Raw genomic sequence first — 27,267 nt, forward strand, 5'->3', positions numbered from 1 at the left:
GCCTCGGCCTCCCAGAGTGCTAGGATTACAGGCGTGAGCCACCGCGCCCGGCCTGGTCTTTGATTTCTTTTAGCAATGTTTTGTAGTTTTCAGAGTACAAGTCTTTAATTACTTGGTTAAATTTATTCATAGGTATTTTATTTATTCAGTACTATTTGGAATTGTTTTTTTAATTTTCTTTTTTGATCATTCATTGATGGAGTATAGAAACACAACTAATATTTGTGTTTTAATCTTATACCTGCAACTTTGCTGAATTTGTTTATTAGCTCTAGAAATTTTTTTTACAGATTCTATGCAATTTTCTACATATAATCATGTCATCTGCAAATAGAGGTATTTTAACTCTTCTTTTTCAATTTGGATGCCTTTTATTTCTTTTTCTTACCAAACTGCTCTGGCTAGGACTTCCAGTAAAATGGTGAATAGCAGTGGTGAAAGTGGGCATCCTTTTCTTGTTCCTAATCTTGGTGGGGGAAGCTTTCAGCCTTTCATCATTGAGTATAACATTAGCTGTAGTGTTTTCACAAAGGTTATCATGCTATGTAATTTCCCTTCTATTCCTAGTTTGCTGAGTGTATTTTTTTTTTATCATAAAAGAGTGTTGAATTTTCTCAAATGCTTTTTCTGTGTCTATTGAAATGATCATATAGTCTTTTCCTTCATTTTATTAAATTTACTTTTTTTTGGTTAGTCTTCAGTTAGTCTTTGGTTAGTCTAACATTAGACAATTTAATTTCCAAAGAAATATAGAATAACATTGCTATTTTCTGAATTGTTGAAAGAACTATGTTATTAATCAGTAGGAATTTTCTCACGGAGACAAAGCAAGCACATATAAACAAACTATAAAGGCCAGTAGAGCTACCTATGCAGTTACTATCCTAGAAAAAATATCTATGATAACATCTGCTTCAGCTACATATACAAAGCATTTCATAAAATATTAAGGAGAAAAGCAATCTTCATAAATAATTAAAATTTAACAAAAGCTCTTAGGGCCAGCTGTTTCCATTTAGGGGATGAACGATACAGACAGCACCTTAACATTCACAGTGTCAGTATGAATTACCACCAAGATATCTTTGGGAATATGTCACATTTACACGTGGAAAAAAATAGATTTTTTTCCCCCAAAGACAAAATAATAATGGTGTAAAATAGAAAACCTAAAGAGTTTCAAACTTCCCTTTGGGTTATCAAATCACTGGGTTGCTTACGGCAGCATAACAAGCTTTTTGTAACAGTAAAACACATGGCATAAAACTTGTAGGTGTGAGCTCTTCCGGTACCTGGAACAAAAGGGCACATCTCCTAGACACATCATTCTTATTAAATTTTTATTCCTACCACTTTCAATCTAAACGTAAGAGCATCTTATTTATTTCTTATCCCGGGGGAGTGAGATACTTGTATGAGTAAATGCAGAAAATGAAAGCTTACCTCTTTACGTGTCCAAACTAGTTTATAACTTCTTAATTCATTTTCTATTAAAATAATATAGGCTAAAGAGATAATATAATAGAAGATCATGGAAAGCACTATGTATGAGTGTGTGACCTCAAGCAAGTCACATAAACTTCCTAAGTCCATTTTCCTTTCTATAAAATAAGCACGGTAATACCAAACTTGTGGGATTCAAGATATATGATATGCCACAAACTCTCAGGAAATTGTTAAGAATGTGTAAAGTGTTAGCTATTTGTTATGACTATATGTTTACCTGCTTTATAAACCCAAGGTAGTGTATCCAGTCTATCTTATTCTTAGAAAAAAATTTCAAGGAATTTTGTTAGAGGATAACCTCTCTGATAAAACTAGGACAAATGTGATAGAATAAAAATAAAATACAATTTATAATAAAATTAGAAATGAAAAATGACATCCTACCACATACCCTCACTGAATGGAAATGGCAAAACTCACTTTTAAATAATCACGGGTTAATAATGGGGAAAAAATGTAGAAATAACAAAGCCCTACGTAGCACAGAATGCAGTTAAAGCACAAGGAGAATTTCTTTTTAGCCTTACATGGGTTTACTTGAAAACAAGAAACATTGAAAACATAGGACCTAAATAGAAAAAGAAGGGGACAAAGGAGAAAGAAGGATATAAATGTATGTATTATTACTGAACTATGTATTTTAAAATGATAAAGATGACAAATTATATATTTTAACTCAATGAAATTAAAAAAAAGAACAAACAGAAAAAGAAACTTGAAAAAGAACAAGAACATAAACTGTAAGAAAGTAGAAAGAAGGCCAGGTAAGGTGGCTCACGTCTATAATCCTAGCACTTTGGGAAGCTGGGGTGGGAGAATTGCTTGAGGCCAGGAGTTCGAGGTTACGGTGAGCTATGACCCAGCCACTGCACTCCAGCCTGGGTGACAGAGCAAGACACTAAAACATTACAGTATTAATTTTTTAATCAATTATAAAATGCTACTTTCTCCTTTGTGCTCTGTTATTATTTTTTGCACTGACACATAACCTGTTGTTCCCCCCAAGTGACTGAGTTAGGTGCATTCAAAATTAATTTGAGTGGTAGATAAAATTGTCTCAAAAAAAAAAAAGTAGAGAAAGTAGAAAGAAGTGATGAAGAGAAAACCAAAAATTAAGGAAACAGAAATAACACTGAGAAGCAGAACAAAAGCTGGCTCTTGGTAAAGATTAATAAAAAGAATGGTAAGTATGATCGAAATAAGAAAGAAAGCACAAACAATATTAGATATAAAAAGAGACAACTCTTGAGGCAAATAAATTTATAAGGCAACTTATGCCATCAAGTCTGGTAATTTAAATGAAATGGATAATTGTCTTGGAAAATGTAAGTTACTAAAATATACTGAAAAAGAAACAGAACACCTGAATGGACAAATAAACACAAAAAATTTGATCATTAGTCAAAAATCAACCACTCCATGCAAGGAACAAAGCCAAGATGCTTTTATAGACTCTTTTTCAACATTCTCTTATGAAAAATTTCAAATATACTTACATTAAAATCAAAAGAATTGTACAATATCTATATGCCCACTACCTAGATTCTGCAGTTAACATTTTTCTACATTTTCTTTCACATAATTTATTATCTTACGCATCTATTCATTCATTCTTCTTTCTACACATCAATCCTTTTATATATTTGCTTAGATTCTGGGAGATAAAACTATAGGAAAATAGATATATGGCAGGACTCTAAAGCACCAAGCTAGTAATCTTAACATTTCCATATCAACCTAGCATTTTTTTATTTTTCTAAAAATAGAATTGGGGCCAGATGTGTTGGCTCATGCCTATAATCCTAGCACTTTGGGAGGCAGAGGTGAGAGGACTACTTGAGGCCAGGAGTTCATGACCAGCCGGAGCAACATAGCGAGACCCCATCTCTACAAAAACCAAAATATTAGGCAGGCATGGTGGTGTGTGCCTGTGGTCCCACTACTGGGGAGGCTGAAGCAGGAGGATCACTTGAGCCCAGGAGTTTGAGGTTGCAGTGAGCTATGATGATGCCACTGCACTCTAGCCTGGGCAACAGAGTGAGATACTGTCACAAAAAAAAAAAAAAAAAAAAATCAATAAAATGAAATAAGTAAATAAATTTAAAAAATAGAATGGGGAGTTCTGGTACACTGAAAATAAGAAACAATATATACACAAGAAGCATTCAGGATGAAGAGTCTGTGTCTCTTTTCTTTTCTGTCTTTGGACACTACTACATGGAAGTGAATATTCTGGACCCTTTCCAAATAATTTCTAAGGTATCAGCCAGTTCTCACTCTTCCTGACAAAAAAGAGAATTGAACTGGATCTTTTAAAGCAGTAGTCATAAAATGCATATATTTTTATAAATGCATGCAGTCAGGATACATTTATTGTGCATTTAATTTATCAGAAAGAAAACATTTACTAGTCACAGGAACAATCTTTCTTCCAAAGGACAGTTTCACGATACTGCAAAAAGTTTCAATCTATCAGATCCTGAAGGAAAGTGATTATATTTATTTTCTCTGTACACAGTGTGAAATGTCAACAAACTTGATGGATCTTAACACTTTTAAAGGAAAAGAATACTATCAATAACAGCATATAAATGGTATAAATTTAATTTAAAAAACCCAAGATATTTTAGTATTAATTTTTAAATCAATTATAAAATGCTACCTTCTCCTTTGTGCTCTGTTATTATTTTTTGCACATAACCTGTTGTTCCCCCCCATGTGACTGAGTTGGGTGCATTCAAAATTCATTTGAGTGGTAGATAAAACTTTTTCTCTCTTTTTTTTTTTTTTAGAGATAGGGTCTCACTCTGTCACCCAGGCTGGAGTGCAGTGGTGGGATCATAGCTCACTGCAGCCTGGAACTACTGGGCTCAAGTGATCTTCCTGCCTCAGCCTCCTGAGTACCAGGGACCATAGGGGTGCGACACCACACCTGGCTAATTTTTAATTTTTTTGTAGCGATGGGGGTCTATGTTGCCCAGGCTGATCTTGATCTTCTGGCCTCAAGTGATCCTCCTGACTCGGCCTCCCAAAGTGCTAAGATTACAGGAATGAGCCACCACACCCACCCAGGAGATAAAACTCTTTAAACCATTCTTCTCAAAGGCAATGCACATGGCAACGACTGATGTTGTGAGCTAGTCTGTATCATCACTTCTTTTTTCACCCTGGTGCCACCTTCACCAATGCATCAAGAAAGATCACAGAATATCCTCCAACTTTGCTAGAAGGAATGCTGTTTCCAGGAAATTTGTCCTTTAAAGCATTCTTCTGATATTGGCACCTTCATTTTGTTTGTATGCAAAAACATTTTAGATTCTAAAATGGAAAACACCACATATTGCACTAAAGGTAACTTACCTTGCTCGAGTTTTCTAACAAAAACTGGAAGGTGTTCTGCACAGCTTGGCATGTTTCTAGCTCAGTCCGGCTGAAGGCTATTAAATAATCCTTGAGGTGGTCATACACATTTCCATCAAGAGCCTGTAACAGAGGAGTAAATAAAAGCAAAAAAATTATGATAGAGCTTTGACCCATAATGCCTTCTGCCTATGAGAAAAGTAGATGTGTTCAGTTTGAAATCTATTAATAATAATAATAAATGGACAAAAGATATAGACTGCATATAAGTAAATATATATAGTTAATAATTGCTTGGGAAAATGCTGAATCTCTAATAAAGAGGAACCAAAAGAGGTAAGATGCAATATTGGTAAAGCTGTGGAAGGTCAGGACACAATTTGGAGACAGAATGCTGGGTTCTCATCTTTGCTCATCTGCTTATTAACTTCTGTAGTCACTTCGTAACAGAGCAGGTGTAGGAGTTAAATGAAACAATAAATGTGAAAGGATTCAGGTGCAGTGCCTGGAACAGAGTAGACACTCAAGAAACATTAATGTCCTCCATTTTTCCTCATCCATTATTGGCAGGATCATAAATTAGTACATGTATATTTACTAAAGATCAGTCAGAGAAGAAACACAATGGAATTCTTTTTTTCTTTTGAGACAGAATCTTGTTCTGTTGTCCAGGCTAGAATGCAATAGCATCATCATAGCTCACTGCAACCTCAAACTCCCGGGCTCAAGTGATCCTCCTGCCTCAGACTCCCAAGTAGCTGGGACTACAGGTGTGTGCCACTACACCTGACTAATTTTTCTATTTTTTGTAGAGATGGAGGTCTTGCTATGTTGCCCAGGCTTGTCTCAAACTCCTGGTCTCAAGTGATCTCAAGTGATCCTTCTGCCTTGGCCTCCCAAAGTGCTAGGATTACAGGTGTGAGCCACCATACCCAGCAAACAATAGAAATATTAAATAAAGAAAAGTGAGTGCAGTAGTGTGCACCTGTAGTCCCAGCTACTCAGGAGGTTGAGGTGGGAAGACTGCTTGATCTCAAGAGTTCGCGGTTACAGTTGAGCTACGATTGCACCACTGCGCTCCAGCCTGGGCAACAGAGTGAGACTCTGTCTCTTAAAACAAAACAAAACAAAACCGTGACTCAGAGTTCAGAGATAACTGTCTTGTGGAAGAAACACCCATGTAGTATCCATGAAGGGTTTTAAATATTTTTATTCACTTATACATTACAGCAGGACTCTTCGAAATTGAAAAAAATGTAGAGAAACCCACTGAACATCTGAGAAAGATTAAGCTATGATGTATATAGTGACTAAAATATATACAGCCACCAAAATAAAAACTGTAGAAACCGTATAGATGAAAAGTATGTATCAAATAATTTTAGGTTAAAAAAAAGCAGAAATAGAATACATATATACTAGCAACAACTATGGAAAAATATATCTATAATAACAATAAAAAAGGTTCTGGCGTCTTGCTCATCAATGAATGTTTTCTTAAAAATTGAGGTAAAATTCATCCAATACAAAAGTCACCATTTTAATAATTTTAAAGTATACAATTCAGTGGCTTTTAGTATATTCACAATGTTGTGTAACCATCACCATTATCTATTATAATTACAGAACATTTGTGTCACCCCTCCAAAAAACCCTATACCCATTAAGTATTCACCCCCCATTCCTCCCTTCTCCCTGGCCCTGGCAACCATTAATCTGCTTTCTATCTCTATGTGTTTACCTATTGTAGATAAATGGAATCATATGGTGTGTGGCCTCTTGTGCCTGGCTTTTGTCACTTAGCATAATATTTTCAAGTACTTTATTCCTTTTTACAGCTGAATAATATTCCACTGTATGGATTCCATTGTCTAAACACATTTTGTTTATACATTCATCAGTTGATATAAATTTGATCTTTTCCTGCTTTTTGGCTATTACAAATAATGCTGTTACAAACATTTGTGTACAAGTTTTTGTTTGAACACCTGTTTCTATTTCTCTTGGGAATATACATAGGAATAGAATTGCTGGGTCATATGGTAATTCTGTTTAACTATTTGAGGAACTTTCAAACTGTTTCCACAGTGACTGCACCACTTTACCTCTCTACCAGCAATTTATGAGGGTTCCAATTTCTCCACATCCTTGCCAACATTAGCTATTTACTGTTTTGGGGGGTTTTGTTTTGTTTTTTTAAATTATGAAAGTCATATTAATGGGTATAGGGAATGGTATCTCATTGTGGTTTTTATTTGCAGTTCTCTAATGATTAATGATGTTGAGCATCTTTTTGTGTATTTATTGGCCATCTGTATATCTTCTTTGGAGAAATGTCTATTCAACTCCTTAACTCATTTTTAAATTGTCTTTTTGTTGTTGAGTTGTAAGAGCTTTTTATATATTCTGGATACTAGACTCTTACAAGATATATGTTTTGCAAATATTTTCTCCCATTTTGTGGGCTGTCATTTCACTTTCTTGATAGTGTCTTTTGATGTACAAAAGATAATGATACAGTATAACTTAGCTATGTTTTCTTTTGTTACTTGTTATACCTAAGAATCCTCTTGGAGGTCTTATAATAAAGAGATTCTTTATGCATCTTATCTTTGGCTATTCCATTAAATTTTTACTATAAAACTGATTTTTTTAAAAATACATGAATTGTTCCAAAGGCATTGAGTAATAAAGCTGCACCTTCTATGGTGCTTTTACCACTAGATGGCACCATTGAGCACTTTAGATATAGGCAGTGCAAATACCTTTAATATAATGTTCAATGTAATTATGTAATATCATCAGAGAGACTGCTGGTGTTAAGTCTGAATAAAATTTCCTACCTTACGACATGCTTTTTCATGAACTTCTTAAATGAAACATACAACGTCTTCTGACATAAGGTTTCTGCCTTAGAAACGCTCTTGGTGGATGATCATAACTTTGTGTTTGCCAGAAACCAATGGAATATTTTATTTAAATACAGCAAATGGTAATATCGGCATCATGAGCTCAGAAAAAGAGGGCATGCATTTAAAGGTGAACCAAAGACCCACACAGTTTCTATGATCTCACGACAATATAAATTGAGTATCCACTGTGCCAGGGCACTGTGCTGGCTGTATGGATGTGAGTGAGAAGGAGGAGAAAGGGTAAGAAAAAAGAAAAGAAAAGAAAAGAAAGAGAAGAGAAGAGAAGAGAAGAGAAGAGAAGAGAAGAGAAGAGAAGAGAAGAGAAGAGAAGAGAAAAGAAATCAAAGTCCTTTTGTTACTTCTCTTTTTGACCTTACTGTAATCAGGATTACTTCTGATTGAAGATAATATTTCTCACTAAAGGAACTATACTATTAATTTTGATCAAAGTACACCACGAATCAGGAATTATATGTTCACTCAGCTTCTTAAATCCTACCATAAAAATTCTAAACACTTTATAAAGGTGTTCGAGAAGTAACCTGTTGCTACAGTATATTTTACTTTAGCTATAAAACATATATTATCTCACTGGGTCATGAGATAATAACACACACTAATCCCAGAGTCTGTCAGTAAACATGATGATGTGAACTTGGTTGTCAAAGCCTTACCATGTGGAGAATGAGTAGAAATACTGAACTTCTGTCGATATTTTAGTAGTTTTGAATTTAGATGTATAAACATTTCTTCACTTAAGTTTAAAGACTATCAACCAGAATTACAGATGTGCCATTATTAGTTGCCATTAAAGAGTTAAAAAATAATAATAAAACCACTGCTACTTGGTGAGAAGTAGTACCTAACTACTTAGAGATTTACTTCTAATAGGGATTTGTGCCTATTGAACTTTTTTTTTAAAAGGTAAAGCCCTACTTAACACTAATAAATCCCAGTTTTTACTATACTAACAGTTCACAAGTACAAGGGCAGGGCATGGTGGCTCACACCTGTAATCCTAGCACTTTAGGAGGCTAAGGTGGGAGGATCACTACAGGCCAGGAGTTTGAGACCAGCCTGAGCAACGCAGTGAGACCCACTGTCCACAAAAAAATAGAAAAATTAACCGGGCGTGGTGGTGCATGCTTGTAGTGCCAGCACTCAGGAGGCTGAGGCAGGGGGATTGCTTGAGCCCAGGAGTGTGAGGCTGCAGTGAGCTATAATGACGCCACTGCACTTTAGCGCAGGGAACAGAGTGAGGAACAAACAAGCACAACACAAGTATATTTCAGTCTTGCCCTCTCCTCCTTCCCTGGTAGGTAAAAACTCCTATAGGTCTTTAAGAGTAAGGAAGATCCTTCGAATACTCCCTGCTTTTTATGTTCTAAGGTCTATCAGTTGTTCTCAAATTTAAGTGTGTACGAGGTTTACTGCAGACTTTATTAAACACACGTTGTTTTAGGGCAGTGAAGCTATTCTCTATGATACTTTAATGATAATAGATGTCGCTAAACATTTGTCTAATCTCATATAATGTACAACACCAAGTATGAACCCTAATGTAAACTATGAACTTTGGGTCATGATGATGTGTCAATGTAGGTATCACTCTGCTGGGGAACGTTGATAGTGGGAGAACGGAGTGCATGTGGGGGTGGGGGTATAAACAATCTCTGTGCCTTCTGCTCAGTTTTGCTGTAAAACTAAAACTGCTCTAAACAATAAAGTTTACTAAAAAAAAAAAAAAAAGAACAAAAAATAGAAACACAGATTGCTGGGCCCTACCACCAGAGTTGCTGATTCAGTAGGTTGGGGGTGGGGCCTGAGATTCTGTACTTTCTAATAACCTGCTGCTGATCTGGGGACCATACTTTGAAAACTTCTGGACTATCCAGTTCCTTTAGCTGACCAGGTTGAGCATTTATGCAGACAGATTCTGGTGACCCTGCAGCAGCAGAGTGGCTGGATCGCGTCAACACTACCAACAGGGGCTGTTAGTGTGGATGGAGCAGCAGCTGTTTTCAACTGAGAATCACATTCTACCTCAGACACAGACCAGGAAAGAGCTCGAGCTCCGAAATAAGCTGGATATGGGTTAGAGTCCCAGAGCTTTTACTTACCTGATCATTTTGATGGTTTTCTCATGTGTAATTAGGGAAAGTGGGAATACCACATACTCCACAGGACACAGTGAAGATTAAGTAAGATAACAGATGAGGCACAATGTTAGTCTCTTTTCTTGCCTTGCTTTAAACTCTTCAATGGATTGGCCACATACTGATAATTGTTAAAACTGGATAATGAGTATGTGGGGGTAATTATACTGCTTTTTTATTTTACTTCAGTGTATGTTAAAAATTTTCCGTAAAAAAGCAAAAAGAAAATCTGAATATCATATTAGGAAAATAAAGTGATTTCACACATTTTTTTCCTATGGCTCCCACTGTATATTTTGAAAAGTCAAAATTCTTTAGCTGGTTTTTAAAGTCCTTTACAATCTAGTCCCAGCCTAGCTCTCATTAGCACCATCTCTCATCACTGTTCTCTGCTTTGTACTTTCCATTCCAACCACACTGAGTCATTTTGGAAAATGACATTCATTTTCATGTTTCCAATTAAGTTATTCCCTTGGCCTAGAATGTCCTTCCCCCCTTTTCTCCCACTTAAATACTAGTAATGATGGCTAACACAGGCAACTAACGTTTACTAACGGCTTACCATGTTCCAAGTGCTTTATAAAACTGATTCAACTAGTTCCTCCTTAGTGTTCCTCAGTCTTCTTCTATATGTTGTATGAGTATTATTGCAAAACAGTGGATTGAGTCTTACTCAAGACACATTGCCTAACAGATAGCAGATGCTGAAAAATATTTACAGAATAAATAAATGAATGCTTTACTCTAGAGTTAAGTACAGCAAGAGATATGCACCAAATTAGTTAGCTGACAGGCAAGCTACACGCAACATATTCTGGCCCAGAGAAAATGTAACCACTAATCATCACGTACCGAACACAGTAAAGGCTTCTCTTGGCTTCAGCAACCCAAGTAAAGCTTAAGGAAATTACATTTGGTGTGAGGCAGCCCAAATGATTGAAAGCCCCTTTCAACAGAGATTAATCTTAAAATTTTTTTCACCCTATTCAACACCTAGAATTCCCTGAATTTTAATAATCACCTTTGTAAGACGGTGGTACTCAATAACCTGCATATGAACTAATTTGTCTGGTGGATAGGAATAAGATAGCTGGAGGCCGTCCAGTCTGGGTGGATTATTGTTAGTGTGCATAGAGTTAATGCAGGAGGTATGAAAATTAAAAAATGGTTTGAATTCAAAGCACAGGAAGTAGATGATAACCCTATGACTGGTTCTAGCCTTCTACCTTAAGTTAACCAATGATGGCACCTAGAGATGAATTTCAAAGCAATTCTCGGTAGTACTGTTTTAACATGGTTTGTGATTAGAAGGCAGACTGCATAAATATTTATATGCATTTTGATTAAAAAGCCAATAATTAGAAATGAATAAAATAGAATCAAATCAAAGAGTTTGAAAATACTTTCTACAACTACTGCATCATAGTACTTATGACACTGTATTCAAACCATTTATATATACATGTCTGATTTCCCCAACAGACCATTAGTTCCATGAGAACAGGTAGCACTTCCTTCCTGCCTCCCTTTATCCTATCCTTCGCAGAGAAGGCCTCTAATAATTGAAATGAACTGAACTGAGAAGGGTGGGAGCTACAAAAGCAGGCTCCAGTTGTATGAGGGAAAGCATCAAAGAAATATTTTGAGAGTAAAGTAGAGAACAAGGCATTTATCTTAATTGGGTCACCTTTATTCTGGTGAAAAAATATGTTGTGAAAGTTGATTATAAAATTGGGTCATTCTTGTCATACTCAACTAAATCAGAGTGGAGGGGCCAGGGGAAGAAAGCACATAGCATCTGCTCCAAGAATTAAATTTTCTATAAGCCCAGCTGCTGAAACTGCCTGTTGTACGTAATCTGATACCAGTATTATCTAACAGGTACTAGCACAACCTGTTGTGACTCTAAGACTAGTTTTACCCACTGCTGTCACTCACCAATCAGAGCTTGCCAGTTCCCCAAAACTTTATTAGAGCCAATAGACCTTCTTTCAAAAGAATATGTAATACTTCTCCTTTTTATAAAACGTACAATCTTCTCTTTGCTCTTTAGACATATCAAAGACTACCCAGTCTGTGTGTATGCCCTGAATTGCAATTCCTCTTCCCGAATAAAATGGTTTAAATTTAGAGATTCATCTCTATACTTTGATTTTTGACAACGTAATTACTCAAACTGACAAATTTTTTTAAATTTTTAATTTTTTAACCTCCCCTTACCTCTTGCATAATAAGGCATCCAATAAACATTTATCGAATGGAATTATATAGACAAGGTCAGACGCCCACATATACACCTTCACAAAATCTTGTAATAGCATTCTGGGTCAATGCTAATTGTTTTGCTGTTGTTGTTTTACATTTTTATCAGACTGACTTACATCTTGACCAGACACTATTTCCCTCCTCTGACTTTCAAACCTATAAATCAAACTATCTCCTAGAGTAAACCATTTTCTTCTCCATCTGCATTTCTTTTTGTATTCCCAGCTCAGTGTGTGATGCTGTTATCCACTCACTTGCCTGTGGCAGAAACCTGGAAGTCAAGGTTTATTTTTTCCTCTGCCTCATCCTCCCACATCTAGTTAATTACTAAATCTTGTTGACTCTACTTCTTAAATATTTATCAAATCCAGCCCCTCCTCCTAATCTCTACAGCTATTAGCCTCTGGTCATTCTGTCTCATCTGGTTTATTGCAGCAATCTTCTGTTGCCCCGCATCTACTTGTCCCTCTGACCCACCCATTTTCATACTGCAGCTAGGAGAATGTTTCTAAATTGTACGTTTGACTTGACTGCTCAACACTGTTCATTGGTTACCCATCGCTTTTAGGAAAAGGTTTTAAAAAGTCTTCATCATGGACCACGTTATCTGACTTTGGCTTACCTCTTAAGCTTCTTCACTTATTACTTACTACTCCCCATTACACTTTCCTACAGTGCGTATTTTCTGGTTCCTCCAATTATCCTCTTTTGTCTCGGAGCTTTCACATAGCTTTCCTTTTGCCTTGGATACCCTCTGCCTTCTTTCCCTTGGTCTGGCTCATTCTTATTCATCCTTAATATTTTCACTTCATCATTACTACTCTGGTTATCTCTATTGGCTTTTTGCTCCATAACTCCTGATCATAGCATATAACCATGTGCTGCTGATGCTTGTTTGTACGTATCTCCTTTTGGCTTTTAATTTCCATGAAGGGAGGACTCATTTCTGTCTGTTTACCATTGCATCACCACTGCAGTACCAGGTATGACATACATGCAGTGCTCAGCGAATATCTGTTCAGCAAATAATACACTGATCAGAATTCCCATGTTAAAAACAATGAATAAACCCACATTTGAGCCCCGTGACTGAAAAGTAAGCCTAACGATGTTATATAACACTTGTAAAATTTTGTACAAGCTAGAGAAGTAACTGAGTTCACAAAATTTTGTCTAATGCAGTAGTTTTCAAACCTTTTTAGTAGTGGCATCTTTTTATGTGGAATCCCAAGACATAAAACATATATGACCTTTGCATGCCTTCTTCTTCCTTCTAGCAACAGATCCTGCTCTCTTGACCACAGGGGTGAACTTGTAGACCAAGCTAGTATGTAAGACAAAACTTGATAGCTCTGCCCTCTGCTCCCAGTTACTGGACAGAGATGGTCACTTGACCTAAATTAATTTAGGCCATCCTTGGGATACAAGCTGAAAGATGAATCCAAAATGGCCTATAAAGACAAATTCAGAAACTTAGAATTCTAGGGTGTTCCACTGAATGTTTATTATACCGGAAAGTATAAATCCCCTGGAACTTGTTTGAAGAGGAAAATTATGATGAATCAGGAATTAGGAGAAAAAAATGTGTCATTTTTCTAAGCATTTGATGCAATTTCCCCTAAAGTAAGAACTTTAAACAGTGGCCTCCTTATTTGGATCAAGGAAGGCCACAGATTCTTTAGTCAGAGAGTTATGCTGAAATCCCCTGTGCTTCCTTAATGCGGCCTAGAAAAACAAACTCTTCTTTTTTCAGAGCAATGGGCTTTTCTAAAATAGTCTTTGGTTAAAAAGTCAAGATGATGATAAATGTGAATTGTCTTAAAACCAAATCATGAAATTTTACAGTCTTCCTTTGCTGATGTTAGAAGAAAATACTGATTGCCTGTCATCTTTCTCAGAAGACTCCAAGCAAAGAGAAAGTAGCTTTTTACAAATTTAAAGAATCGAAGTAAATACTGGGCTGCATATGCAACACTGTAAATATCTTAATATGTGGTCGAATCTGTCATTGATATAAAGTAGAATTAGAAACATATCACCTAATTTTATACTTGGTTGTTTTATTTAAAATCTCTGAGTTACTTCAGGTTCTATGAAAGAGTAAACAAACAAAGTTTCTGTCTGTGAATTATAAAACCAGGAAAGAATAAATTCAATACTGCTTTTCATCAGAGTCCACGTTATCCTCTTGAGTCATCCACTAACATGCAAGAGAAGTCAGATGCCTGGAAGAGGTTTGCTGTACTACTTATAGTCATCTGGTTGTGAGTGTGCTAAAACCACATAATATTGAGGTTGCAACCCCAAAACAGTATGGTCCAATATAAAGCCTTAAATCATTTACATTTGCATTCAAATCTCCATTCTACCACTTACTAGCAACGTTACTCTGGGAAGACACTGACTATTCTTGAGCTTTAAATTCCTGATCTGATGGAGTCAAAAGAGTATGGTACTTGTAAAAGATGATTATTAAAATAATAAAGCTTAACCATTTCTATGTTCTATCAGAGAATTTCACCTATATCCTTTATAGGACTACAGTATGGAATTTTGGTGATGGACTTGGTTTTTTTGTTGTTTGTTTTTCTTTTGAGACAGGTTCCTTCCTCTGTCACCCAGGCTGGAGTGTAGTGGTGCAATCATAGCTCATTGTAACCTTAAACTCCTGGGCTCAAGCAATCCTCCAGCATCAGCCTCCTGAGTAAGTAGGACTACAGGTGTGTGCCACCACGCCCAGCTAATTTTTTAATTTTTATTTTTAGAAACGGAGTCTTGCTACGCTGCCTTGAACTCCTAGCCTCAAGCAATCCTCCTGTCTTGGTCTCCCAAAGTGCTGGCTGGGATTGTAGGCCTGAGCCACTGAGCCTGGCCAGATTTGGTTTTTGTGCTGGACTCTCTTATGTACTTGAGTAGTATAACCTCTGTTTCCTTATCTATAAAATAATAATATAAAGTAATACTATCTCTTCATGAGGTCTGTTAAATAGATATTTTCTATGTACCATTTTAATTCTCTTATTTCTTTTACTACATATTTTGAAGTTACCTTTGTAGTGGCTGCCCAGGTATTACAATTAACATCTTAATTTAAAGCAATTTGGTTTGGATTAATGTAACCTTAATTTCAATAGTATACAACAATTTTGCTCCTACATAGCTCCATTCTCTCCCTTTTCTGTGCTATTATTAATCATACAAATATATCTTTATACACTATAAGCTCATCAATGTTTTACAATTATTGCTTTATGTATTGTCTTTTAAATCAGACTTTATATTATTTACTCTTTCTCAGACTAGATAATCTCAACTGACCTTTACAATCACAGATTCATTCTTCTACCAGCTCAATTTTGCTGCTGAACCTTTCTAGTATATTGTTATTTCAGTTATTATATTTTTAACTCCAGCATTTCTATTTAGTTCCTTTTTATATTTTCTATCCCTTTGTTGATATTCTATATTTAGTGAGATATCCTTCTCATACTTTCCTTTAGTTCTTCAGACATGGTTTCCCTTAGCTCTTTGAATATATTAAAAATAGGCAATTTTAAATCTTTGTCTAGTATGTCTAATGTAGGGACTTCCTTGGGGATGTTTCTACTGACTCTGTTTTTTCAATTAAAAAATTTTGTTTTGGTGCTCTACATGTTCAGAGAAACTTCTCTAGTAACAAACTATAGAAATGATCCCTGAAAAGTATAGTCTTTATTGACTCCTTTTTTCCCCTGTGTATGGGCTATACATTTCTATTTCTCTACATGTCTCACAATTCTTTTGTTAAAAAATAAACATTTAAATAGCAGATTTCTGCTCACCAACCATACCACCCCAATAACGAAGAGGCTCTCTTCCTTAGCTATGGTCCTGATGACTAACAGGTAGTGAGGATAAGCACACAGTTGCACAGCTGGTGGCAGATAGAGCTGGAAGGCTAGAAAGTATTTAGCATGAAGAATATATATAACTTCAGTTTTAGTTTAGGAAGCAACATCCCTGCCCTTGGTAATCTGAATGTTCTTTACATTGAAATTTTAGGGAAAAGTCAATATACATTTCTTGGACATATGGGACCATTAATGGAAAGGAAACAGTCTGATCCCCTTAGATGTTCCAATTCCTCTCTTCCAAAATAACAATTGGTGGTTGCACTAAACATGGTCTTATCCTTTACAGCCCCAAGACAGCCTCCAAGAAGAACAATCTTAGACATATGGTATATTCACACAACAGCTAAATTTCTCTGTACCTGCTTTATCTATGCAATTTGGGATATTATGACAAAAAAAAAAACCTGTGATAAGCAGAATAATAATTATATTCAACAGTTCGCTTCAGTAAAGTATTTCTTAAGAACCTACTCTGTGCCAAGAACTATGCTAAGGGTTGAGTCTGTGTTTGTATGTGTTTTTGAATATATAAACATGAGAACTTGGCCAAGCAATGGAAACAAGCATGTTATAGGATAAATTCAATTATATGGGGTACTAGAAGGGAGGCACCGGGACAAATATGTAGGTTTAAAAAAGATTTTCTGAAGGAAATGATGTCTGAATATATTTAGTATTATGTTAAGACACCATGGGAAATATAGAACATAAGATAAAATATGTGAAACAGAATAATGTGTCAATTTAATGTAATTAAAATATGGAACAAAGTAAGGATAAGTGCTATGTCTAAGTAGCAAGGGAAACAGCAGATTAATGTTAGTGGGGTTTTCAGGGAATATGTCTCTGAGCGTGGCATGAATTGAGATAGGAAGAAGGCATTCCACGTAGGGAAATAGACCCACAGCACCCTCAGTGGCAGAATTTAATTGCTTGAGGTAAAAATGAACAGTGCTGAAACTAAGGCTTGGGAAGTAAGGTAAATTCAGATTGTGGAGGATTTTGAATTCCAAGATTCATACAGATGAATTTAGATGTTAGCCCAAGACTGTTAGATTAAGGTCATTATCAGTTCAAGAAACCTGGAAAGGCCCAAAGAACTGAGAAAGTCTCAAAGATCTAGACAAGAAGGGCCTAGGATAGTAGGTTAAGGGTGTCCAAAGCAGTAGCAGCCTTGGGAAGAAACAAACCTAGCGCCCTTTGCCCTCTATTTTCTTCTATACTGGGGTCTAGGTGTGCCTACAGCCAAGAAAGCAAGTCAGGGACTTGCAGGGTGTCCTCTTCCTTACCAGAAGAGAGGTGAGCAGATCACAACATCTTGCTAGATGAAGACGCTTAGGCATCTTCCATCAGGTAGTGGGAGTCTCTATAGGTTTGTCAGGAGAGGGTCAATTTTCTTCATTTTTTTTTACCCAAATTCTACTAAAACAGTGGGCAAGGGACCTGTCTTAAAAGTCCTTCAGAATAACATTAGTTATAATTTTTATTAACAGAATGATTCAGTTCTTAAAACTACTGAAATCAATAGTTATCAAAGCTAACCCAAGACTAATTTATCATTTTGATTATTTCTGTCTTCTCAGTAAATGAATTAATTAGGTTTTAAAATGGTCTTTGGGTTGCACTCTAAAGCAGATTTAAGATTATTAATATTTTCTAAAAATACATAGAGCCACAGAAGTTTTGGTGATTTCACTTAATAAAAGTGGTCTCTGAGCTACTAATTATGTAATGCAGGATATTTTCAAATTTTAATACAGTAGCAAAATTGTTCCTTTTGGAGGATATATAGTTATTCAGAATATCAAATCATTCAAGTACAGAGCCTATGAAAAAAGAATTTGGCTTTCCTATTATAAACACTCATGTCCATACTGAAGTCAATTCCAGCAAAAACTTCTGCTGTGCTCAGCAGTATGTGAATCACAGAAAAAACATTAGCTGAGGACATTCAGGAAGGACGGAGGTCAACAAAGATGAATCCAATTCTCAGAACAATGACAGCAATGCCTCCCTAAAAAATTACAACTAAGCATTTTTTTCCACACTTAGTAAACGTGTGGCTTCAATATATTAATGTCTTTAAAATCTTTCTAAGGGATGGATTTAAAATTATAAAATATTAGGTTTCAGTTTCCTTATTCCAAAGTTATAGTATCTACAATTATAACTTAATTTTCTTTAAAGTCTTATAGAAGTTTATACTGATGTTAAAAGCTGCCTATTTGGCGAAAACATTTCAGTTTCTCTGCCAGATTTTGATCTCTTGTAGGAAATCTATGAAAATGGCTGGTGACTCTGTTACCAAGTAGTAAAGTCCCAGGGAGCTTCTTCGAGAACATCTGTGAACTACTTACACAGTCAGCTCTGGCAAGAGTCCCCTAGCGTGTTATACGGCAGTGCTCTAGCCTGTGTAGGAAGTGCAAGCAAATTCAAACTGAAAAGGCATTTATGGCCTACCACAGATGACTCTTGGCTCTAATTTCATACAAGTAGGACAAATAAATTTTAGCCCTAAGTAGGAAATTGGCTTTGCCATCATCCTTAACCTTTTAAACTCATCACTACCAAGATTCTAAAGACTGAAAGTCTCACAACAATATTTAAATGGCTGTGTGTGGGTGTTTATACTGTGCTTATGACACACGCATCACACTTTAGATACTGAAAGGCCTTTTGTAAAGTATGTTACCACTTCAGTTGATGTGAACAGGTTTGATCAGAAACATGCTGATATCTAAAATACAGTTGCCAAATATTTTAATATTAAAGGAAATAATATATGTAATAAGGTTAGCACGATGTATGGCAAGTAACAAATAGTCAATAAATAAAGCTATTTTAATATTTTTATTCTCTTTCAAGGAATCAGAGGCCATATGGGTCTTGTTCACTATCACGTCCCCAGTGAATAAAACATAGAAGGTATTCAGTAAATATTTGTTTAATTATGAATGAATGGCCTGAAATAAAAACATTTGCTAAAACTCACCATATCCCCCATGTCTAAAATAGTATCTAAGAGGATGTAAGTACTATATTTAAATTATAAATTATGTAAACACTTTATATATTTATAAACATATAAATTATAGAAATAATAACTATAGAATTTGTTTATAAAATTTTTTATTTTTTTATGTTTTTGAGACAGTCTCACTCTGTTGCCCCAGCTAGGGTGCTGTGGCATTACCCTAGCTCACAGCAACCTCAAACTACTGGCTCAAGCAATCCTCCTGCCTCAGCCTCCTGAGTAGCTGAGACTACAGGCATGCGCCACCATGCCCGGCTAATTTTTCTATTATTAGTAGATATGGGGTCTCGCTCTTGCTCAGGGTGGTCTCGAACTCCTGACCTCAAGTGATTCTCCCACCTTGGCCTCCCGGAGTGCTAGGATTACAGGCATAAGCCACCGTACCTGGCCTATAAAATTTGTTTATAAACATATAAATTATAATTTGTAATTGCTTAGTATAAAATATAGACTGTCATTCTATGTATCATTACTACCTTTATCATTAACTGTCCTGTTGTTTTAGTAACCCATCCTTTCCTTCAACTCATTAATGGTTGAAGAGTTGTTTAGGTAACACAAAATCAAAATGTTCAACTTATTAGTAAGCAAAACATTAAAAATTAAGAATATTCCTTGCTGTTCTACTTCATGAGTAAAAAGAGAAGAAAAAAAGGAAAAGTAAAAAAAAAAAAGAATATTCCACCTTCATCCAAATTCTTGCTCAAACACATGTACATCTGATTAATTAAAACACAGCTATGACAAGGGTGCAAGGATAGGCACTTTCATATATTGCTTTTAGAAGTATAAATCGATAAAAATTTTCTAGAAGGCAATCGATCAGCCAGCCAAATGGACAGTATTAACAATCTTTGTTTTTAACCAGGAATACATTTTTAAAAAGGTATCTTAAGGAAGTTATCAAAGAGGTGTATAAAGATTTGTATAAAAGAATCTTCACTACAGATTTATAAAAGCAGAAAAAAAGAATGAGAAATTTATGGCATATTAATAGGATCAAATACTATGTAGTCATTAAAATCACATTTTCAAGTAACATTTAAAGGTAGGAATAGCTCAAAATGTATTTTTTGTGAAAGAAGAAAAGTACTTATATAAACAAGATACCAATTTTAAAACATGTATAAGTAATACATGCACAAAAAAGATTAGAGAGGATATGCCAAGATGACAGTAAGAGTGCTTTACTGCTACATATTGGGGTATTTTATGTTTCGGTTTTTCTATACTTAGTAAATTTTCTTTTGGTACTTTGATTGTCAAACAGAAAATACATGTATTTTATAAATTAAAGAAAAACAAAAGGTATTGACAAATATGCTTACAATGTTATATGCCATGCCATTCATTTTATTTTATTTTTATTATTGCTATCCTAGTGGGTGTGAAGTCATATCTCATTGTGGTTTTAATTAGCATTTCCTGAATGACTAATGACATCAAGCATCTTTTCATGTGCTTTTGACCAGTTGTATATCTTCTTTGGAAAAATGTCTATTCAAGTCCTCTGCTCATTTTCTAATTGGGCTGTTGTCTTTGCGTTTAGTTGTAAGAGTTTATTATATATTCTGAATGTCAGACCCTTATCAGACATATAATTTACAAGTATTTTCTTCAATTCTAAGGTTTGTCCTTTTATTTTATTGATAGTGTCCTTTGATGTACAGAAGTTTTAATTTTCATGAAGTCTAATTTATCTATTTTTCTTTTAGTTGCTTGTGCTTTTTGGCGTCCCATCTAAGAATCCATGGCCAAATCCAAGGTCATGATTTGTTCCTATGTTTTCTTCTAAGAGTTTTAAAGCTTATGCTCTTAAATCTAGGTCTTTGATCCATTTTGAGTTAATTTTTATACATGGTGTAAGATAAGGATCCAACTTCTTCCTACTGCATGTGTATATCCAGTTGTCTCAGCACCATTTGTTGAAGACTATTACATCTCTTGTAGAAAAGCAACTGACCATATATATATGAGTTTATTTCTGAACTCTCAATTCTATTTCATTAATCTATATGTCTATCCTTATGTAAGCATCATACCATTTTGGATTACTGTATCCTTGTAGTAAGTTTTTTATTTTTTAAAACTGGGTCTCACTCTCACCCAGGATGGAGTGTGGTGGCGAGATTATAGGTCATTGCAGCCTTGAACTCTTGAGCTCAAGCGATCCTCCTGCCTCAGCCTTCTAAGCAGCTGGGACTATAGGCACGTATCACCACCCCAGATATTTTTAAAAATGTTTTGTAGAGACAGGATCTCGCTATGTTGCCAGGCTGGCCTTGAACTCCTGGCCTCAAGGCAATCCTCCCGCCCTGGCCTCCCAAAGGATTAGGATTACAGGCATGAGCCACAGCACCTGGCTTCCTTGTAGTAAGTTTTGAAATCAGGAAGGGTGAGTCCTGAAACTTTGTTCTTCTTTTCAAGACTGTTTGGGCTATTCAAGGTACTCTTAGAGTACCACAAAAATCTTAGAATCAGCTTCCCCATTTCTGTATAAAACGCAGTTGGAAATCCTAGAGATTGCATTGAACCTGTACATCAATTTAGGGAGTACAGGCTGTCCCCAGGTTATCGAAGAGATATGTTCCTGAAAATGCCTTTAGGTTGGACTTGTATGTAACTCAGATGCATGATCAACAGTGCATATATGGCAATGCTAATAATAATAACAATACTATAATGGCTCATATGTGGTAATAATACAGTGCAATACTGTAATAATAATACCCCTGTACTATAGTAATAAGTTACAGAAACTATTGTGCCTAGCAATCTGGGAGGCCAAGGTGGGAGGATTGCCTTGAGGTCAGTTTGAGACCAGCCTGAGCGAGACCCCATCTCTATTAAAAATAGAAAAAATTAGCTGGGCATGGTGGCACGTGCCTGTAGTCCCAGCTACTCAGGAGATGAGCCCAGGAATTTGAAGTTACAGTGAGCTATGATGATGCCACTGCACTCTAGCCCTGGTGACAGAGCGAGACCCTGTCTCAAAAAAAAAAAGTTAAGACAAAACTGATGCTGTGCATAAGTGACCATATAAACAATGAGACTAGCTGCTAGCGTAAAGACGGTGCACCAACGAACCACTTATGCTATATGGGTTTGTTTACATTCCAGGAAGAAACTAGTTCCTGAATTCTTAATTTAATTATTTGATTATAAATTATACTTATCGGGAGCCTTGGAAGCCTGTTTGTAAGTACCACAGTCGGGTCATCTCTAATCCAGGTACTGCCTGTACTGCCATCTTAACAATATTAAGTCTTCCAATCCATGAATATGGAATGTCTTTCCATTAACTTATTACAGATCTTTATTTTCTTTCAACAATGCTATGTAGTTTTCAATGCACAAGTCTTACACCTCCTTGGTTAAATTTATTCCTAAGGATTTTAATGCTTAATTTTTTATGCTATTGTAAATGAATTTATTTTCTTAATTCTTTTTCAGCTTGTTCATTGCTGGCATACAGAAATATAACTAATTTTTGTGTGTTGATCTCATATCCTGCAACTTTGCTGAAATCATTTATTAGTTCATAGTATTTTTGTGGATTAAGATTTTCTCTATATAAGATCATGTCATCTGAAAATACAGATAATTTTACTTCTTCCTTTCCAATCTGAACACATGATCATAGCCCACTACAACCTCAAACTCCTGGGATCAAGTGAATCCAACCACATTTTTAGTACTTTTTAAATTCCACATAAATATACTATATATTCATAAACAATATACAATAATGTTTTAGGCTTTTAAGAAATTATGTAAAGTAGCATTGTCCTGTTCTGCAACTTGATATTTTTAATGAATACATTGTGTTTTTGGAATTTATCCAAAAATTTATGTAACTCAATTCATTTTAGCTTCTGTATTGTATCCCATTTTATAAACTGCAATTGATTACATATTCTGCTATTGAAAGGCATTTGAGTTGTTTCTAATATTTTACTATTAAAAATGCTGCTATAGGCCGGGCGCGGTGGCTCACGCCTGTAATCCTAGCTCTCTGGGAGGCCGAGGCGGGTGAATTGAGCTCAGGAGTTCGAGACCAGCCTGAGCAAGAGCGAGACCCCGTCTCTACTAAAATTAGAAAGAAATTAATCGGACAACTAAAAATATATAGAAAAAATTAGCCGGGCATGGTGGCGCATGCCTGTAGTCCCAGCTACTCGGGAGGCTGAGGCAGGAGGATTGCTTGAGCCCAGGAGTTTGAGGTTGCTGTGAGCTAAGATGATGCCACGGCACTCTAGCCCGGGCAACACAGTGAGACTCTGTCTTAAAAAAAAAAAAAATGCTGCTATGACTCCCCTCCTCACTACTGCACTTGACTAGTCTTAAAAAAAAAAAATGCGGCTATGAACATTTTAGCACATTTTCATATACATATGTACATGTACATGTCATTGCACATGTTTTCAGTTCTAGGTGTAGAACTGAAATTGCTGAGTGGCTCATCACGCCACTGAACTCTAGCCTGGACAACAGAGCGAGACCCTATCTCAAAAGAAAAAAAGAAAAGAAAAAGAAATTAATTTTTAAAAATGTGGTCAGAAACTAATGGTACTATCTTCAGAAGAATGGTTGTCTCTGCAAGTGGGAGGGAATGAGAAAAGAAGGAATAAAATAGGTGGAGGCTGAGATTTAAGCTGTTTGATTTCTTTAAAAAATTTATCTGAATTGAATGAAGTTACTATTTGCTAATTTTAAGTGATGTATAAACACTTATATTATTCTTTGTATTTTTCTATATATTTGAAATATTTTCTTTTTTTCTACTTTGAGGAAATAAGGGATTTATTTACTACTAGATAGAAGTCCAAGATGATGATGAAAAGCTCTGAGAGGAAAAAGATTAGCAAGAGACCCAATTAGGACAAAGGCAGCACAGAATAGTATGGAGATTACGGGATGGGAGAACACAGATGATCTGCAAGGCTCAAATCCTGGGTGGAGACTTGCAGTTCTCTAGGAAATGAATCTAGTTTACAGCTAATTTAGGGGCTTTAAAAAAAACCTCCCTTCTGCTTCTTGGTTTTCTCTAATTTCACTGATCATTAAAGTTTCTACCTTGGATTATGGGAAAGCAGTAGAGGTGAAATTCACATTACCTTAGTTAGTTATTAATAGTGTCAATGAAAGGAGAGGAAATTGAAGAGAATGACAGACGAGATGAGGGGTTCGGTAAGAAGGAGGTGAAGGGGACAGAGACGGGGGATGGAGAAGTCCCTGAGTCCGCAGATTTGACTTTCAAATATATACATGTTTTATATGATTCAAATATTCGAAATATAAAATATTTTTAAAGGATTAAAAACAAAACCCTAAACTGAATACAATGTAACTATATATCCTTAGTGGGATATAGTCTAGAGACAAAAAAAGTCAAGGAAGTCTTAAACTTTATTTAGTTGTTCTTCTGTCAACAGTAATAACGGTATTGTAATTTTGAGGTTTCTCTGTATATACTACAAGCTAAAACAAATGAACAGATATATTAATATTTTCATTATAGGGGAAAGTAGATACAAATAAAAAATAAACAAAAAACCATATAATTTAAAAACTGAATTGAAAAAAATCATTGTTAACACAATTAATTATTGTTTGCTGTTTACTTTGTCTTTTTCCACTGGCTATAAACTCCATAAGGAAGAGGATGTTGTCTGTTTTGCTCACTGATCTCAGGCACTCAGGATGGTGCCTAACACTGGCTGAATAAATGAATAAGACAAGACACCTAAACGTTACATTTTGATATTTTCTTAGATCATTAGCTGCAAGAAATTTTAGTTAGCATACCTATAATTGAGATATTTGTTCTAAGGCACATAAAAATATTCTAAACCGCTGTGCTAAGTACACATTAAGATAAATTTACTTTGAAATTTAATGGAAGAAAAGAACACAGAGACACCTAAAGTTTCTAAAATATAATAATATGTAATTAAAAAAAGATAGACTGATTAATAAATATTCAGACTTTAATCATTATTCATTGTGATGCTGCCAACTTTAACTTTTATTGCATGACATGGCATTAAAACTAAAGAATTACATGATCAATAATTACAATGCTCAAAATGTTAACACCTGACAATGTCCTCTAATACAAGTCAGTGAAAATAGGTATTGTGGAAATATCTAGCATATATTACATTAAAATATATGGTAGTATAAACAGAGTAATAGATACCATTTACGGAATATCTATTACATGCCAGGAGCTTTGTGAGTATCTCTTGCTTTCACAACACTGTAAAGTAGATAATATTTTCATTTTACAGAGCAAGAAACTTGAGTCCTGAGATGTTAAATATAATGCCCAGGGGAATTTCTCAGGCTCAACTACACATTCATACTCACAAGACCATTATAGGACATACTTGGCACCAGTTTACTCGAAGAGATATAGGACAAAAATGATAGCCTGGCAACAAGGCAGCACCGGGTATTCCTCTTTGTGGGAATAGTCTTCGCAGTCATCTGTGCATCTTGGGTATGCACATGCTACCCAAGAGCCAGTCTCCTTGCAACCCAGCCCCCTTCCTCATGCCCCAGGTGAGATTCAGGTCCAAGAAAATGAGACTCACATCAGTGGGTTTGGGAGTCACTCTGGTTTAACAGCCACATGCCCCACAGGGGCCAACATCTCTTACAGCAATGCTATAGGTATAAACTGCAGGTCCCTGAAAGGGATGTGCAGTCACTAGGGTGACTGTCCTGGGGTAAACTCAATGATATGGTAGTATCTTACAAAATATTTACAGGTCTTTAATTAGATGTAGTTTACTAAACATGTTTGACATAGCACATTTATCAGAACTCTAGGGCATTCAATAATTACTAACAGGGGAAACAGAACCACCAATGGGTCAAAAATCGATGGGGGGGGGAGTTTCTTAGATATTAACAATAATTTGTGGCCCTCCAAAGGGACACAGTATATCAACAGATACATGTTATATATGTGGTAGTAACATTTCATATGGGTGAGGGCAATTAGGGAAAAAAAGTCTTAAAAAACTCATTAGGGGAACAATAATGTTTTGGGACAATAGAGTTAAAAAGTTAACACAAGGTCAAATTATCATGCAGAAGAGAAAAGAATTTTTTAAACTTTTACCCACATTAAATGATTTGGTCAACATTACACAACTGGTAAGAAGGAGTATTAGAACTTCTTTAAAAATTTCAAAATATTAAGGGCTTACAAATGTTTTTGTTACATGGCTTGAGTCAGGGCTATAAATGTGCCCATCATCCAAACTGTGTTCACTGTACCTGTTAGGTGGGTTTTTGCCCCCCCCCTTGTCCTCCCTCCCACTTAAGGCAGCATTATTATAGAACTTACACTTAGGTTTGTATGATTCCAAAGTCTGACCATTTTCTTTTCTTTTCTTTTTTTAATTTATAAAGAAAAGAAACAGATTTCTTACAGTTACGGATGCTTAGAAGTTCCATGTCAAGGGGCCACATCTTCTTGCTGGTATCCCTAGGTGGTGCAGGGTATCAGTGGGGCCTGAGCATTTTCCAATATATCTTATTTCTCAATTAACAGCTTTAAATTTAGTGGAAGACCTAGGTTTTATGTTTAAATTTATTTACACTTCCCTTAGGTAAGAAATACAATGTGTCACAAGAGAGACTTGAGCTCTTCTCTTCCACACTCACACCTGGGCCCAAGTCCAGCAGAGGAGCAGAATTTAAGAGGTTTTCCCACAGCATTGCTTGATCTACAAAAATCCACTTATATTCCTATTTAGTGCCCCCTCTGACCTGTGATACATACCTGTAAATTGTCTGACTAGAACTAAAGCTAAAGTCAGTATTTATTTGACTCACATAGGAATTGATCACAAGATTTTGTTCTACGTAAATGAACTTATCAGACATAGTCACCAAGTCTAGCAAGAAAGAGAATAATAATGAAAGATTGATAACCATACAACTCTACTGCTGGTCCTAATGGACATGTAGGAACTGCCACCCTCTAGCACAGTCTGTTGGAACAGTCCTTACTTTGAAACCTCCCAAAGGTTAGTCCACAGATTTTCCTAATTACAAATTAAAGTCAGTGTGCCAAAATCCCTAGAGCATAAAAAACCATATTAAAAACATAATTTTCTAACTGT

General features: G+C 35.7%; 1 protein-coding gene across 1 annotated transcript in view; it reads right to left on the reverse strand.

Moving 5' to 3' along the window:
• FCHSD2 (FCH and double SH3 domains 2) overlaps positions 1 to 27,267 on the reverse strand; it is a 143,417-nt gene that overhangs the window by 59,313 nt on the left and 56,837 nt on the right. The window contains exon 6 of the mRNA XM_012645745.1: positions 4,867 to 4,989. Within this exon, the coding sequence (XP_012501199.1) occupies positions 4,867 to 4,989 (123 nt within the window). The remainder of the gene's footprint in view (positions 1 to 4,866; positions 4,990 to 27,267) is intronic.

Source organism: Propithecus coquereli, unplaced genomic scaffold (assembly GCF_000956105.1).
Source record: "Propithecus coquereli isolate 6110/MARCELLA unplaced genomic scaffold, Pcoq_1.0 Scaffold235, whole genome shotgun sequence".
Lineage (NCBI taxonomy): Eukaryota > Metazoa > Chordata > Mammalia > Primates > Indriidae > Propithecus > Propithecus coquereli.